Consider the following 14,494-nt stretch of genomic DNA (forward strand, 5'->3'; position numbering starts at 1 on the left):
GACCACAAAGGCCTGATTCTTACAGTCTCCTCTGAACAGTTGCTGTTGAGATGTGTCTGTTACTTGAACTCTGTGCAGCAATTACAGCCTTGCAGACCTTTGGCATTCTAGTTGTCAATTTGTTGAGGTAATCTGAAGAGATTTCACCCCATGCTTCCTGAAGCACCTCCCACAAGTTGGATTGGCTTGATGGGCACTTCTTACGTACCATACGGTCAAGCTGCTCCCACAACAGCTCAATAGGGTTGAGATCCGGTGACTGTGCTGGCCACTCCATTATAGACAGAATACCAGCTGACTGCTTCTTCCCTAAATAGTTATTGCATAGTTTGGAGCTGTGCTTTGGGTCATTGTCCTGTTGTAGGAGGAAATTGGCTCCAATCAAGCGCCGTCCAAAGGGTATGGCATGGCGTTGCAAAATGGAGTGATAGCCTTCCTTCTTCAAGATCCCTTTTACCCTGTACATATCTCCCACTTTACCACGACCAAAGCAACCCCAGACCATCACATTGCCTCCACCATGCTTGACAGATGGCATCAAGCATTCCTCCAGCATCTTTTCATTTGGTCTGCGTCTCACAAATGTTATTCTTTGTGAACCCAACACCTCAAACTTCGATTCGTCTTCCTCTGTCCAGTGTCTGTTCTTTTGCTCATCTTAATCTTTTATTTTTAGTGGCCAGTCTGAGATATGGCTTTTTCTTTGCAACTCTGCTTAGAGGGTCAGCATCCCAGAGTCGCCTCTTCACTGTTGACGTTGAGACTGGGATTTTGCGGGTACTATTTAATGAAGCTGCCAGTTGAGGACCTGTGAGGCGTCTGTTTCTCAAACTAGACACTAATGTATTTGTCCTCTTGCTCAGTTGTGCACCGGGGCCTCCCACTCCTCTTTCTATTTTGGTTAGAGCCAGTTTGCGCTGTTCTGTGAAGGGAATAGTACACAATGTTGTACGAGATCTTCAGTTTCTAGGCAATTTCTCGCATGGAATAGCCTTCTTTTCTCAGAACAAGAATAGACTGACGAGTTTCAGAAGAAAGTTATGTGTTTCTGGCCATTTTGATCCTGTAATTGAACCCACAATTGCTGATGCTCCAGATACTCAACTAGTCTCAAGAAGGCCAGTTTTATTGCTTCTTTAAATCAGCACACCAGTTTCCAGCTGTGCTAACATAATTGCAAAAGTGTTTTCTAATGATCAATTATCCTTTTAAAATGATAAACTTGGATTAGCAAACACAACGTGCCATTGGAACACAGGACTGATGGTTGCTGATAATGGGCCTCTGTATGCCTACGTAGATATTCCACTATTGTAGCCGTTTCCAGCTACAATATCCATTTCCAACATTAACAATGTCTACACTATTTCTGATCAATTTGATGTTATTTTAATGGACAAAAAAATTGCTTTTCTTTAGAAAACAAGGACATTTCTAAGTGACCCCAAACTTTTGAAATTGTTCTTAAATCAGCATCTCTACATGTATGACAGCCATTCCATTCCAGTGTCTGTTGAATTCCAACACAGGCACACCTCATTCTACTGAATTAGGTACTGATTAGGTGATCACCTGAACCAAATCTTATTTAACGAGAAAAAGTATAAAAACCACTGCTATCCTCTTGCAATAGGACCAGCTGGATGGCAAAAACAGTGTAGTACCTCAAAAGTAATATTAATCAAAAGAGAACTATTGACCATGCCAAAAGAGTTGAAAAGGAAAGTTTTGAGTGAGGAAAATAAGTGTTCAATTCTGGCTTTACTGGCAGAGGGATACAGTGACCGTCAGGTTGCTTCCATCCTTAAAATTTTAAAGACGGCGGTTCATAAGAACAAGGTCATGCAACAGACATTGGGGACAACAAAGCTACAGACCGGCAGAGGGCGAAAACGTCTCTCTACTGACCGCCAACTAATTCAAATGTCACTCAAAAACCGTATGATGACATCAAGTGACCTACAAAAAGAATGGCAAACGGCATCTGGGGTGAAGTGCACGGCTAGGACGGTTCGAAACAGGCTCCTAGGGGCAGGGCTGAAGTCGTGCAAAGCTAGAAAAAAGCCCTTCATCAATGAGAAGCAAAGAAGTGCCAGGCTGAGGTTTGCAAAAGACCATAAGGATTGGACCGTAGACGACTGGAGTAAGGTCATCTTCTCTGATGAGTCCAATTTTCAGCTTTGCCCAACACCTGGTTGTCTAATGGTTAGACGGAGAAACTGGAGAGGCCTACAAGCCACAGTGTCTCGCACCCACTGTGAAATTTGGTGGAGGATCGGTGATGATCTGGGGGTGCTTCCGCAAGGCCGGAATCGGGCAGATTTGTCATTTGTGTTTTTTCCCCACTCTTTTTGTCGTCTGGTGGTCAACGCAAGACTGTAAAAACAGTCTGGACCACCCCTCCCTCTCACTCCAGTTAATGGCTCTTACTGACACCTACCCTCGTTCCATTTACTGTCACCAGCATCCTCACCCACTGAGCACCGACCGACACCGGACGTCCACGGACGTTGAAAAGTAGTTTAAATTGTCAGTCCGACCTGGCCGGACCAAATCATAGACATCTATGTTTCACACGTTTGGACAGTACGGTAGCGTTTTCACGATAACATAATTTTGACTTCGATACCAGTTTTGGTATCACAATACCGAAACGATACTAATGAATTTAATGAATAGTTGAATTCCAAAACAACACTGCAGCTCATTTCTGAAGCTTCTAGATTGCCCTAGAAGTCTACACACCATACATACACATGTCTACACAGCGACTCACCATTGCATGTAGTCTGGCTAGCTTATTACGGCCCCCTTGAGAAGATTTAGACAAATTAAAAGACGGACTCGATCCTCTCAATCAGTATACGACATGAGACACATTTGACAGAAGTACTAAGTAACAAAAATTCTAGTACCGAACCATTTTCATGTTCTCGTATCGAAAAAGTACAGAAGTTTCGGTGGTCAACGCAAGACTGTAAAAGCAGTCTGGACCACCCCTCCCTCTCACTCTCTCTCCAGTTAATGTCACCTCTCCCGGCTCTTACCGACACCTACCCTCTTTCCATCTACTGTAACAAGCATCCTCACCCACTGTACAGTAGAGTTCAGTAGAGCACATTAGAGCAGAGTACAATATAATGTACTGTATTGAACTGTACTGAACAGATCTACTTTACTGTACTCTACTGCGCTCTGCACTCTACTCTTCTGCACTCTACTGTAATGTCTAAACTTGTGATACCGTAATTCTGTTACCAAACTTTGCATCTGCATAGTTCTTCCAGTAAATGTGTTTTTGTGAAATGTTCTGTGTTAATTGTTCAAAGTAGTCCTTATACATAGTTGTAAGGTTTGTTCAACTTTGAAATCAATGGTTTTTGTTTGGCATACACTTTAAGTGTAATTCTATTACCGAGAAATTGCCCGTAGGCTAAGGTTACAGAGGGCAGGGGTGAGCATTTCCACTGTACAGACCAGAGAGCTCAAGTGTCTGTCCATACAGGCAGAAAACACACAATGACAAATATACAGACATGCCCTATTCTACTGGAACCTGGAAATCATTTGAAAGATCAGCTACGGGTACAGGCTGCCAAACCAAAAGTGAAACCTAGGCATATGTTTTGTTATATACTGTAACAGATCCTGCCTCCCTTCTTACTATACACACACACCTCAGACTCTCTGGCATGGTGATATGACTCCTTGGCGTCCTCATGTACATCTGGTTATGTCACTGCTGCATTACTGCTATGTCACTTTTGTGCTAGTGTTTAGTGTTGAATGCAGCCGGGGCAGCAGATGCTGGGTTGACTGAGTGTGTGTGTTCTGTCTGTAAGCAGATCAACATTCCAGCCCGGATCACACTCAATCTCACCAACAAACAGTGTGTTTGTGTGTGTTAGTGATGGGGGTAAAATCGATACAGTAGACTATATTATTAGGCCTATTATTAGGGTGTCCAATCAAAAAGGCATAGTTTGACCAATGGGTAAAATAACATGCTAATTGTGTAGATACTCCTCTAAGAACACCAATGGTCCAAACCTCATGTTTCTACCATAATCCTTTCAACAGTTATTGGATTTTACCCTTATAGGATGACTAAATCAATGGAGGCAAGAAATCAAAAAAGTGGTCAAGAATCAGGAAAATACAGTGAGCGCCAAAAGTATTGGCACTTTGGATTCTAAACGATACAATGACTATGAGGTTAAAGTGCAGACTAATTTTAGGGTATTTTTCATCCATCAAATCAGTGAACTGTTTAGAAATTACAGCACTTTTTGTACATAGTCCTCCCATTTTAGGGGACCAAAAGTATTGGGACAAATTCTGTTATGTGTATTAAAGTGGTCAAAAGTTAAGTATTTGGTCTAATATTCATAGCATGCAATGATTACGTTAAGCTTGTGACTCTACAAACCTGTTGGATGCATTTGCAGTTTGTTTTGGTTGTGTTTCAGATTATTTTGTGCCCAATAGAAATGAATGGTAAATAATGTATTGTGTCATTTTGGGGTCACTTTTATTGTAACTAACAATAGAATATGTTTATATGAATAATGATGAGTGAGAAAGTTAGAGGCATAAATATCATACCTCCCAGAAAATGCTAACTTCCCCTGTTATTGTAATGGTGAGAGGTTAGCACGTCTTGGCGGACGATATTTGTGCGTCTAACTTTCTCACTCATTATTCACGATTCATTCAGGACTACGCACAATGATGGTAGCATCCACAATGTAGAAGTGTTTAGAAACATATTCAATTCTTATTTACAATAAAAGTGACTCCAAAATGACACAATACATTACTTACTATTCATTTCAATTGGGAACAAAATAATTGAAATCGGCACCCAAGTATCGTGATAATATCGTATTGTGAGGTCCCTGGAAATTCCCAGCCCTAGTGTGTGTGTTTGGAAAGCCCAGGCGTCAAGACAGGAGAGCTGGGGTCTGCACAGGAAACGGACTGATGCACGTTCTTTAGCGTGCGACACACACACCAACCTCACACACACACACACGCAAAGAGAGAGAGAGATTGAGAGATTAGGGAGGAAGCAGTAGCAAGTCAGTTTCACTTTTACTTCAGATCAGCTCTGCTGAGTCTGAATCTGTGTCTGTGTGCGTGTGTCTGTGCATCAGGGTTTCCGTTAGGAAAACGTGGCACCGGACAACGTGACCGGAAGATTTTAATTTACCGGCCATTTGAGAAATTTACCAGACCCATATGCATTGGCTGCATAACCCATTAGGGTGTCCACGCAGAGTGCTCAGAATGACAGAAATAACATTTAGATTATGGTAATGCATCTTAACAGAACATGCAACTCATGTAATGAAGCAGCCAATAAAATTGCATTTTCAAACATTTGCCAACAATGCAAGTCGCAGGAAAACACCATTCTAAACAGTGCACCAAATAGCAGTTCTATATGTGACCTAGATAAAAATCTGACTGGGATTGTTCCTTTGGCTTCTGGACAATTAAAGAAAGTTGATATGAAAACCAATGGAACAGGAGAGAAATGACATAGTGGTGGGTCTAATAGGGGAAGAAATGTTAAGAAATGTGGCTAAATTATATAATTACTCCTGTCTATACAGAAATAAATTAAATACCGTATTTTCCGCACTATAAGGCGCACCGGAGTATAAGCCGCAGCAGCTAAATTGAATGATATTGAATGATGTGTACATATATAAGCCGCACTGGACTATAAGCTGCAGGTGTTTTAATGTTTAATTACCATATGTAAGGGTTCGTGCACAGAGGGGATTGTCGGGAAAGAGACAAACTGTCTCGCTCTCGTAATGTCTGTCTGTCTTGCTCTCGTTCTGTCTCTCGTTCGGTCTCTCGTACCACTCTCGGTTCCACTTTTACTTTTGCGCGCTACCCGTCTCACTCTTTTCCGGCCTCCAGCTTTTCCTGCTGGAGCCCGCCGCTTAAAGGTGGGGGGCGCGGACCGGTCATAGAGCCCATAGAGTTAAAGTTGGTGGACTGTAACCTGTAAAATCCATAGATTTAGGAGGTCTTCTAGTGGCCGTTAGCTGTAAAAATCCATAGATTAGCCGCACCGTTATATAAGCCGCAGGGTCGAAAAATTGGAAAAAAGGCGCGGCTTATAGTCCGAAAATTACGGTAATTCTAAATACTTCACCAGAAAGCATGACTTGGCCACAGAGGAATCGAGGATCATTAGCTTCTGTGGATTGTTTCAAATTGTAGGCCTATGCCTATATTGGAAGGCCGCAATTTGGGCAGTGCGCGTGGCAATAGTCCTAGCTGATTATTGAATTGCGGCTGTCAGTGAAAAGCATCTAAAATATGACAAGGGGAGGGGTGTGTGAAAAGATATAGGTGAGTCTCTCTCCAGAATGGCTCAGCTGTCTCCTGCCAATTCCTGCACATTCATTGTTTCATTGTGTGAATTGTTTGCTGTTTGATTTTTTTATTTGGATCAATTCCCCGTTACATATACAGGGTTCGTACAGACAGTGGAAAGTCAAATTCAAGGACTTTCAAGTACTTTTTCAAGCACTAATATTTATTTTCAAGGACCATCAATTTGTAATAGTTCCTATTATGCAATTGTTTCTCCCGAGTGGTGCAGCGGTCTAAGGCACTACATCTCAGTGCTTGAGGCGTCACTACAGACCCCCTGGTTCGATTCCAGGCTGTATCACAACCGGCCGTGATTGGGAGTCCCATAGGGCGGCGCACAATTGGCCCAGTGTCGTCCGGGTTTGGCCGGTGTAGGCCGTCATTGTAAATAAGAATTTGTTCTTAACTGACTTGCCTAGTTAAATAAAGGTAAAATAAATAAAATAAATGGCAGTATATCACCACAACCTCATTAAAGAAAACAACTAACTTACTATTCATCACTACCTACAAGTTCTACTCAATAATACATGTTTCACTAGTTATTTACTACATAGAGGAGTGGTAAGTCAGGACTTATTTACTTATATGAACTAACTCAGTAACATCTTTGAAATTGTTGCATGTTGCATTTATATTTTTGTTCAGTGTACATGCTAATAATATTAACTTCTAACTTCATCCTTCTAGCCAGCTAGTTATAGCTAGCTACCTGGCTAACAGCCAGAGCCCTTGAGCTACCTAGCTAGCTCGACATCTGACTGGAATATCAGCGACTATTTACCAGTTGTACACATTCTCCGAGAGTCTGCTTTTTATTGTTTGGGGGATGTCTGTTGACATGGCAGGAGTCGAGGGATAACAAAAAAATAGCCACTGTCAGCCATAGTCTCTGCCACTGTCAGCCATAGTCTCTGCCACTGTCAGCCATAGTCTCTGCCACTGTCAGCCATAGTCTCTGCCACTGTCAGCCATAGTCTCTGCCACTTGCCATTGTAGGTCTGGGCTGAGGTAGTTTGTTTCACCTCTCAGCCTATGTCGTGGGCAGAGTTTCCTGTTGGACAGAGTGGTGAATGAATGGGCTGCTAACAAGGCAAATACAAGGGAGCAGGTGACCATAACGAGCACACATGAACCATTCATGATTCACTCGTTCGCAGAGGTAGGTGCGATTAGAACTCAGATCAAGAAGCCGTCTGAGCGCTGATCAACGCTGGGAACGCAATAATAAGTGGATAAACAATTAACAAAATAAAAAGGTGAGTAAACGCTATTTCACAAATAAAAAGGTGCGTAAACGGCGTTTACCCTCCACTACATCCCTGGTTACGTCTGGCAAAACCCATTCATAAACATCAATATCCTGCCAGGCAGGATTGAGTCTACATTTGCCCGGCATTTTAGCTATCGATGTGACGTTTGGCGGCGCCTAATCAGTCAGTTCTGTACCTGCCTGGCTGAGTGGAAGTGTGGGTGGAATGAGCGGGCTTGCCTGGCATCCAGAGCGCAAAACACGTGAGGAAATAAAACTCTGTAGTCAGCCTGGAAATGAATTCGCAAGAACAATACATTTTTCTAATTGTTTTCATATTAGTTCATTTTCTGTTCTCTCATTTTAATTCAAGTACTTTTTAAGTACCAACTTGAGAAGAATACCTTGAAAATCAGAAATTAAGTACTTGAATTTCAGAGTGCCAAATTCAAGTACTTTAAACACCTCAAGCACCTTGTGCGAACCCTGCATATTAGGTCACCAGTAGTAAATGTACCACTAATCCCAGTCATTTGGCTACATTAATTTCTCTTAATGCCTGTATTAATTACAGTCATTTATCGTTCTCATTCTCGGAGAGTGGAAACGTTGTTTGCAGAGTTCACAAACCGCTACACTTGTGAGAAACAAGTTTTGGTTCATTTCATAACCATCATTTATGAGATTTGTCATTTTTTCCATTGTCTTTTGTTTGGAGTGCTCCATGTGAACAATGAGCAAGTGTCTGGTTTCTCTGTCCTGATAATGCTGAGAGAGCGTGCGTGCCTGAACACGCATAGAAGTACCTGTCCATATGGCAGAGCCTGGTGCTCTTGCATTAGTTGAATTAACTTTGAGATTTTTATCATTTGAATTCAGATTTTTATGATTGACCACTTGACAATAATTTTGAGAAATTAAAACATTATTATTGAAGTGAAACTGTTCCACAACTGACAGATAAAAAGGCAGAACGGTAGAATAAATGGTAAGCTTCCCCAAACTTAAAACTCACTAGGAAGTCTTTTTAAAAATGTTTAAATATTTTTGAATATTAAAACATACAATCTACTTGCAGTGAAGCCGCTGAACATTTACATTACACATAGTCATCTAACAGACTCCCATCCAGAGCGACCCACAGAAGCAGCCAGGGTCAACGCCCTGCTCAAGGGCACGTCAACAGATCTCCCCACAAGGTGAAAAATGGGGACCCGGAACCAGCGACCTATCAGCCACCGGCCCAAGCTCCCAACCGCCAGGCCACCAGACCTCCCCCACCCCCCCAACAAATGAAACTGGTATACTTTCCTATTTATACCATTTTTATTCCTCCGCCAGTTTGGATCCTTTATATTGGGCAGACAGACCAGTTCCCTACCTCCTCCCACTGCCACCTGCTTCCTCCATGTTTGGGGTAATGCTGTAATCAATTGATTGTAATCTTGGATTGAGCAGACCTTCCCATACAATTCTGATAACTTCATTAAAGACATAACTCCACCATTCCAATTTACAATATCATTTAAAAACAAAATACCCTTTTCAAAACTATTTTCCATAAATACAGGTATTTTATCAACCAGCACATTTGCATTCAACCATAGAACAAATATTATCTTTTCAGGTGGATGAAACTGAAATTGTAACCAGCTCTGCAATGCTTGTTTGAAAAAGAGAGATACTTTGAAAAAGGTTTCATTTTCAATTATGCACAAAGGCAAAATGGCCATTTTTAAACAATGGATGAGCTTTTCTTAGTAATCTACTTGAGAACCGTTTAGGGTTCAAGTAAAACTTTTGTATAGGTGAAGCTTTTAGAGAGAGGTTTAGTACTTTTGTATTTAATGATGTCAACCCACCCAGTTCATATTCATTATATAGATCGGCACGCTTTATCTTGTCTGGTTTAGCATCCCAGATTACACGAATTTTTTTTTGCTCATCTGATTTGAAAAAACAAATAATCAGGTGTAGGCAACCCCATAAGTAAGTGAGTAAACTGAGATATGACTAAGGAGTTAAATCAGTGTAATTTTTCCATAAATAGACAGGTATTTACCTCTCCATGGTTGCAGGATCTTGTCTATTTTTACTAGTTTTCCATTGAAATTCATTGTGGAGAGCTCATTTATTTATTTTGTGATATGAATACCAAGTATGTCTACTTCACCGTCAGCCCATGTTATAGGTAAACTACAGGGTAATGGAAAAGTCATATTTTTTTAAAGATCCAACACGTAATATTGTACACTTATCATAATTAGGTTTTAGTCCAGAGAGAAAAGTTATCTTCAATGAGATATTTCAGGGATCTAGCTTGTGGATTTAATAGAAAACTTGAGTCATCGGCATACATGGACACCTTTGTTTTTAAGCCTTGAATTTATCTTTTTCCTCTAATGTTGTTATTTGATCTGATTTTAATAGCTAGCATTTCGATTGCCATTACGAATAGATATGGTGACAGCGGACACCATTGTTTACCTCCTCTTGACAATTAAAAACTGAGAAGTAGCCGCTATTTACTATTTTACACCTGGGGTTGCTATACATTACTGTTGATGTTGAGATGTGTCTGTTACTTGAACTCTGTGAAGCATTTATTTGGCCTGCAATTTCTGAGGCTGGTAACTCTTATCCTCTGCAGCAGAGCTAACTCTGGGTTTTCCTTTCCTGTGGCGGTCCTCATGAGAGCCAGTTTCATCATAGCGCTTGATGGTTTTTGCGACTGCACTTGAAGTAACTTTCAAAGTTCTTGAAATTTTCCGGATTGACTGACCTTCATGTCTTAAAGTAATGATGGACTGTCGTTTCTCTTTGCTTATTTGAGCTGTTCTTGCCATAATATGGACTTGGTCTTTTACCAAATAGGGCTATCTTCTGTATACCACCCCTACCTTGTCACAACACAACTGATTTGGCTCAAATGCATTAAGGAGGAAAGAAATTCCACAAATTAACAAGGCACACCTGTTAACTGAAATGCATTTTTGGTAGTGTTCTTGTGTTGGAGATTCAGGAAGAATTTGGTGAATTTTTCTCCATATTCCATCCAGTTTGCTTTATTTTTGTAATAGATTACATTAGATCGTTTCCTCCAGTTATTTTTCCTCTAACTTGTTTTATATCTCTGCCTTTTTATTATTGATGAATATTGAATTTAATGTCCTCTGAAGGTACATTTAAAAAGGTATCCCAAACAATAAGGTGATTTGCTGAACCTATATTGTACTGGAAAAATTCAGCTATAAATTATTTTGTCTTAGTTAAGAATACATTGTCCTCCAGTAGACTGCTTACATTTCTAATATCCCTGTCCACGTGGAAATTCTGTAAGAGTTATGTGAAGGCCAATTAGATGATAATCCGATCGCATTCGGTCTCCTATCGATATTTTTTTAACCTTTGATGCAAGAGAGAAAGAGACAAGAAGGTAGTCAAGATGACTAGCTGGATTAAGTCTCCATGTATATCTCACTAGGTCAGGGTTTTTTAGTATCCAAATAGCCACTATTTCTAATGTGTCCATAATATTTGTGATTTCCTTAAGGGCATGGTGATGATAGTTTGTAGAGTGATTTCCTTTACGGTCCATTGGAGGTACTTAACACTTTGTTATAGTCTCCCACCATAATGATTTTATCGTTTGTTGCCGGTAAGTTCAATAAATTGGTATAAATATTTTCAAAGAAGCATGGCTCATCCTGATTTGGACCATAGATTATAATAATAATAATATAATATGCCATTTAGCAGACGCTTTTATCCAAAGCGACTTACAGTCATGCGTGCATACATTTTTGTGTATGGGTGGTCCCGGGGATCGAACCCACTACCTTGGCGTTACAAGCGCCGTGCTCTACCAGTTGAGCTACAGAGGACCACAATGAGCAGAATCCGTTTTTTATCCACTTTCACATTGAAAAGGATCCACCTTCCTTGCGAATCATTCCTGACTATTTGCACATTAGAATCAACATTTTTGTAAATTAATATCACACCTTTTGAGTTCCTTTGTCCACGACAAAATGTCACCCCCCCCATTTCTTTTCCCACGCAACTTCATCTAAGTATACTGTAAACAGTATATGTTATATTCCTTTTCTTTTAGCCACGTAAAGACTGATCTTTTCTTATAATCTGCTAAACCGTTATAATTATAACTGGCTATACTTATTTCACCCCTTACCATAACTAGATACTCAGTCTAAATTTACCATAATAAGTGCTTGTAAAGTTACTGCCATAAGAGGTATTATGACAGACTAAAATAGATTTCAAAATGTCTGATGTTTAGAATTCAAGAAACAGGTTCTAGCAATATTTGTTTTTCTTCCCTTGCCCGTTTGCCTGTGAGCCAACGCCACAGATGTTAAGACAATTGAGTCAAGCTATGTGTGCAGTAGATCTGAGTAGGTTGATGTGTGTGATATCGGATGTGATTTAGTGAGAGGGTGTATAATGTCTGGATAAGAGTAATACTATAATGTGTGACGTCTAAATAAATAATAACCCAGACAATTTGCATGATTAAGTGTCTGTGTGTAACATGAAGTGAGTATAGCCTTAATAATCAGGATGATAATTGTAATCCATATCGTATCACCATCATAGTTGCATCATAATTACATTAAACATAATTTTCATAGAAAACCCATCCCAGCATTTCCATAGCAATTGACATTTCACATGATTATGAAAGAGACCTTGCATTACTCTACAGTAATGGCATCACTACAATACAAATGTATCCCGTACAATATATTATTATTATTATTATTATTATTATTCCTCCATAGCATAAAGCTGTTGGTACTCGTCGATTTCCCTCAGGATCTTAGTATTCAGGTTGGCTCAGAACTGCAAGCAGTTGTTACAAATGTTTTAACGATGCGTCTTTCCTACAACGGCCGAAGATGTAACAGGCGTTTCGCAAAACTAGCGTTAGCTTTTCTGCCTCGTCTGAGTCGGTGCCGTTTGCAGAGTCGCTGGGTATGTAGCATTGCTCGATCCTTGGCTTGTGCGAGCTGGAAAAGTTCATAGGAGCAGGAGCCCATCTCCTGTTTCTGTAGCAAGGCAGCTTGATGTACAAGTACACCCCCTGGACAGGACGCTAGTGTATCGCAGGGCCTTACCCCCAATCTATCTCTTTAATGCTGAGTGGCCTATGAAGTCTTTATAAAAGAAATGGCTCCACATTTCCATGATCTGATTTTGCCTATAGCCTACTTTGAAGCAAGGTAAGACATGCCTCATAATATGTAGTAAAACATTCAGGTTTCAAACAATTAAGTACCTTTTCAAAATGCATACTGCCTCCAGCTCACATTTGTAAAGTGGTGGGTGACGTGCTGATAACCTGTTGCCTGCACTTGAATGGCGCGCTTCAATTACCAGTTGAGAAATAAAAATAGTAGCTCTTTTTTCATCATGCACCAAAACTGTTTTTAACACGCAATTGCATTTCGATTGGTTGTGCAATGAATGGCCTTATAAAAGCACGTTTTACTCCAGCGGCAACCAGCTGAGGAGCTGCAGGGGAAATCTAGCTCAGAATAGGCTCTGTATGCTGTGGGCGCGCGTGATCGTTCTGTTGGATAAATAAGATACATGATGACTAACGAAAATACACACAGGCCAATTTAATTCCACTCAATTATGCCAATTAACCTATAGACCGATTAGCATGACAGTCAAATATAATTTCCATCGACTGGTATTTCCATCAATGAATAAAAAGCACTATTTTGCAATGGGATTTTTTTCTTCCTCCGGGTCATTTTGGCCGGCAACAATTTCATTTATCGGCTGTTCATTTTATTGTATTTTGCCCAAAAGCCGGCAATTGATGGATAACGGAAACCCTGGGGTGTATGTACTGGGTGTGTGTACTGGGGTGTGTGTACTGGGGTGTGTGTACTGCGGTGTGTGTACTGGGGTGTGTGTACTGCGGTGTGTGTACTGCGGTGTGTGTACTGACCAGTTGGAACTCCCTGCGTCTATCGTAGGCTTGTTGTATTCCGCTGTCGGCCCACAGGACCTGGATGGAGGGCAGGTACTTGAGGAACACGCTTGTCTCCACCTGGCCGTTCGCCATCATCGCAGACCGTGTGTCGAATGACATCATATTGTCTCCGTGCACCTGGTTGTCAGGGGAACCCCAGGGGATGTGAAGCTTCTCCCGTGCATCCACCAACACACGCACACCTGAAGAGGACAGATAGGGTTTAGAGTTAACAACAACAACCACACACAGAAACTCTCTGATGGGGGTCTGTGGCCCACAACCCACTGTCTGACACAAGTACCGGAAGGTAACAAAAGTGATTTTAAACAAGTCTGAATGTTGGAGGATATACAGTGCATTCGGAAAGTATTCAGACCCCTTGACTTTTCCACATTTTGTTATATTACAGCCTTATTCCCTCGATCTGCCACTGAAAAACATCCCCACATCATGATACTATCACCACAATGCTTCACCGTAGGGATGGTTCCAGGTTTCCTCCAGACGTGACGCTTGGCATTCGGGCCAAAGAGTTCAATCTTGGTTTCATCCGACAAGAGAATCTTGTTTCTCATGGTCTGAGAGTCCTTTAGGTGCCTTTTGGCAAACCCTAAGCGGGCTGTCGTGCCTTTTACTGACAGTGGCTTCAGTCTGAACACTCTACCATAAAGGCCTGATTGGTGGAGTGCTGCAGAGATGGTTGTCCTTCTGGAAGGTTCTCCCATCTCCACAGAGGAACTCTGGAGCTCTGTCAGAGTGACCATCAGGTTCTTGGTCACCTCCCTGACCAAGGCCCTTCTCCCCAATTGCTCAGTTTGGCCGGGCGGCCAGCTCTA

At 41.2% G+C, this 14,494-nt stretch overlaps 1 protein-coding gene across 1 annotated transcript in view; it reads right to left on the reverse strand.

Annotated features, from left to right (window-relative positions):
* Positions 1 to 14,494, reverse strand: part of LOC311128352 (guanine nucleotide-binding protein subunit alpha-13-like) — a 38,103-nt gene that overhangs the window by 9,315 nt on the left and 14,294 nt on the right. Inside the window, exon 2 of the mRNA XM_084160464.1 lies at positions 13,632 to 13,858. Within this exon, the coding sequence (XP_084016590.1) occupies positions 13,632 to 13,858 (227 nt within the window). The remainder of the gene's footprint in view (positions 1 to 13,631; positions 13,859 to 14,494) is intronic.

This window comes from Coregonus lavaretus (genome assembly GCF_964263955.1).
Source record: "Coregonus lavaretus genome assembly, chromosome: 1".
NCBI lineage: Eukaryota > Metazoa > Chordata > Actinopteri > Salmoniformes > Salmonidae > Coregonus > Coregonus lavaretus.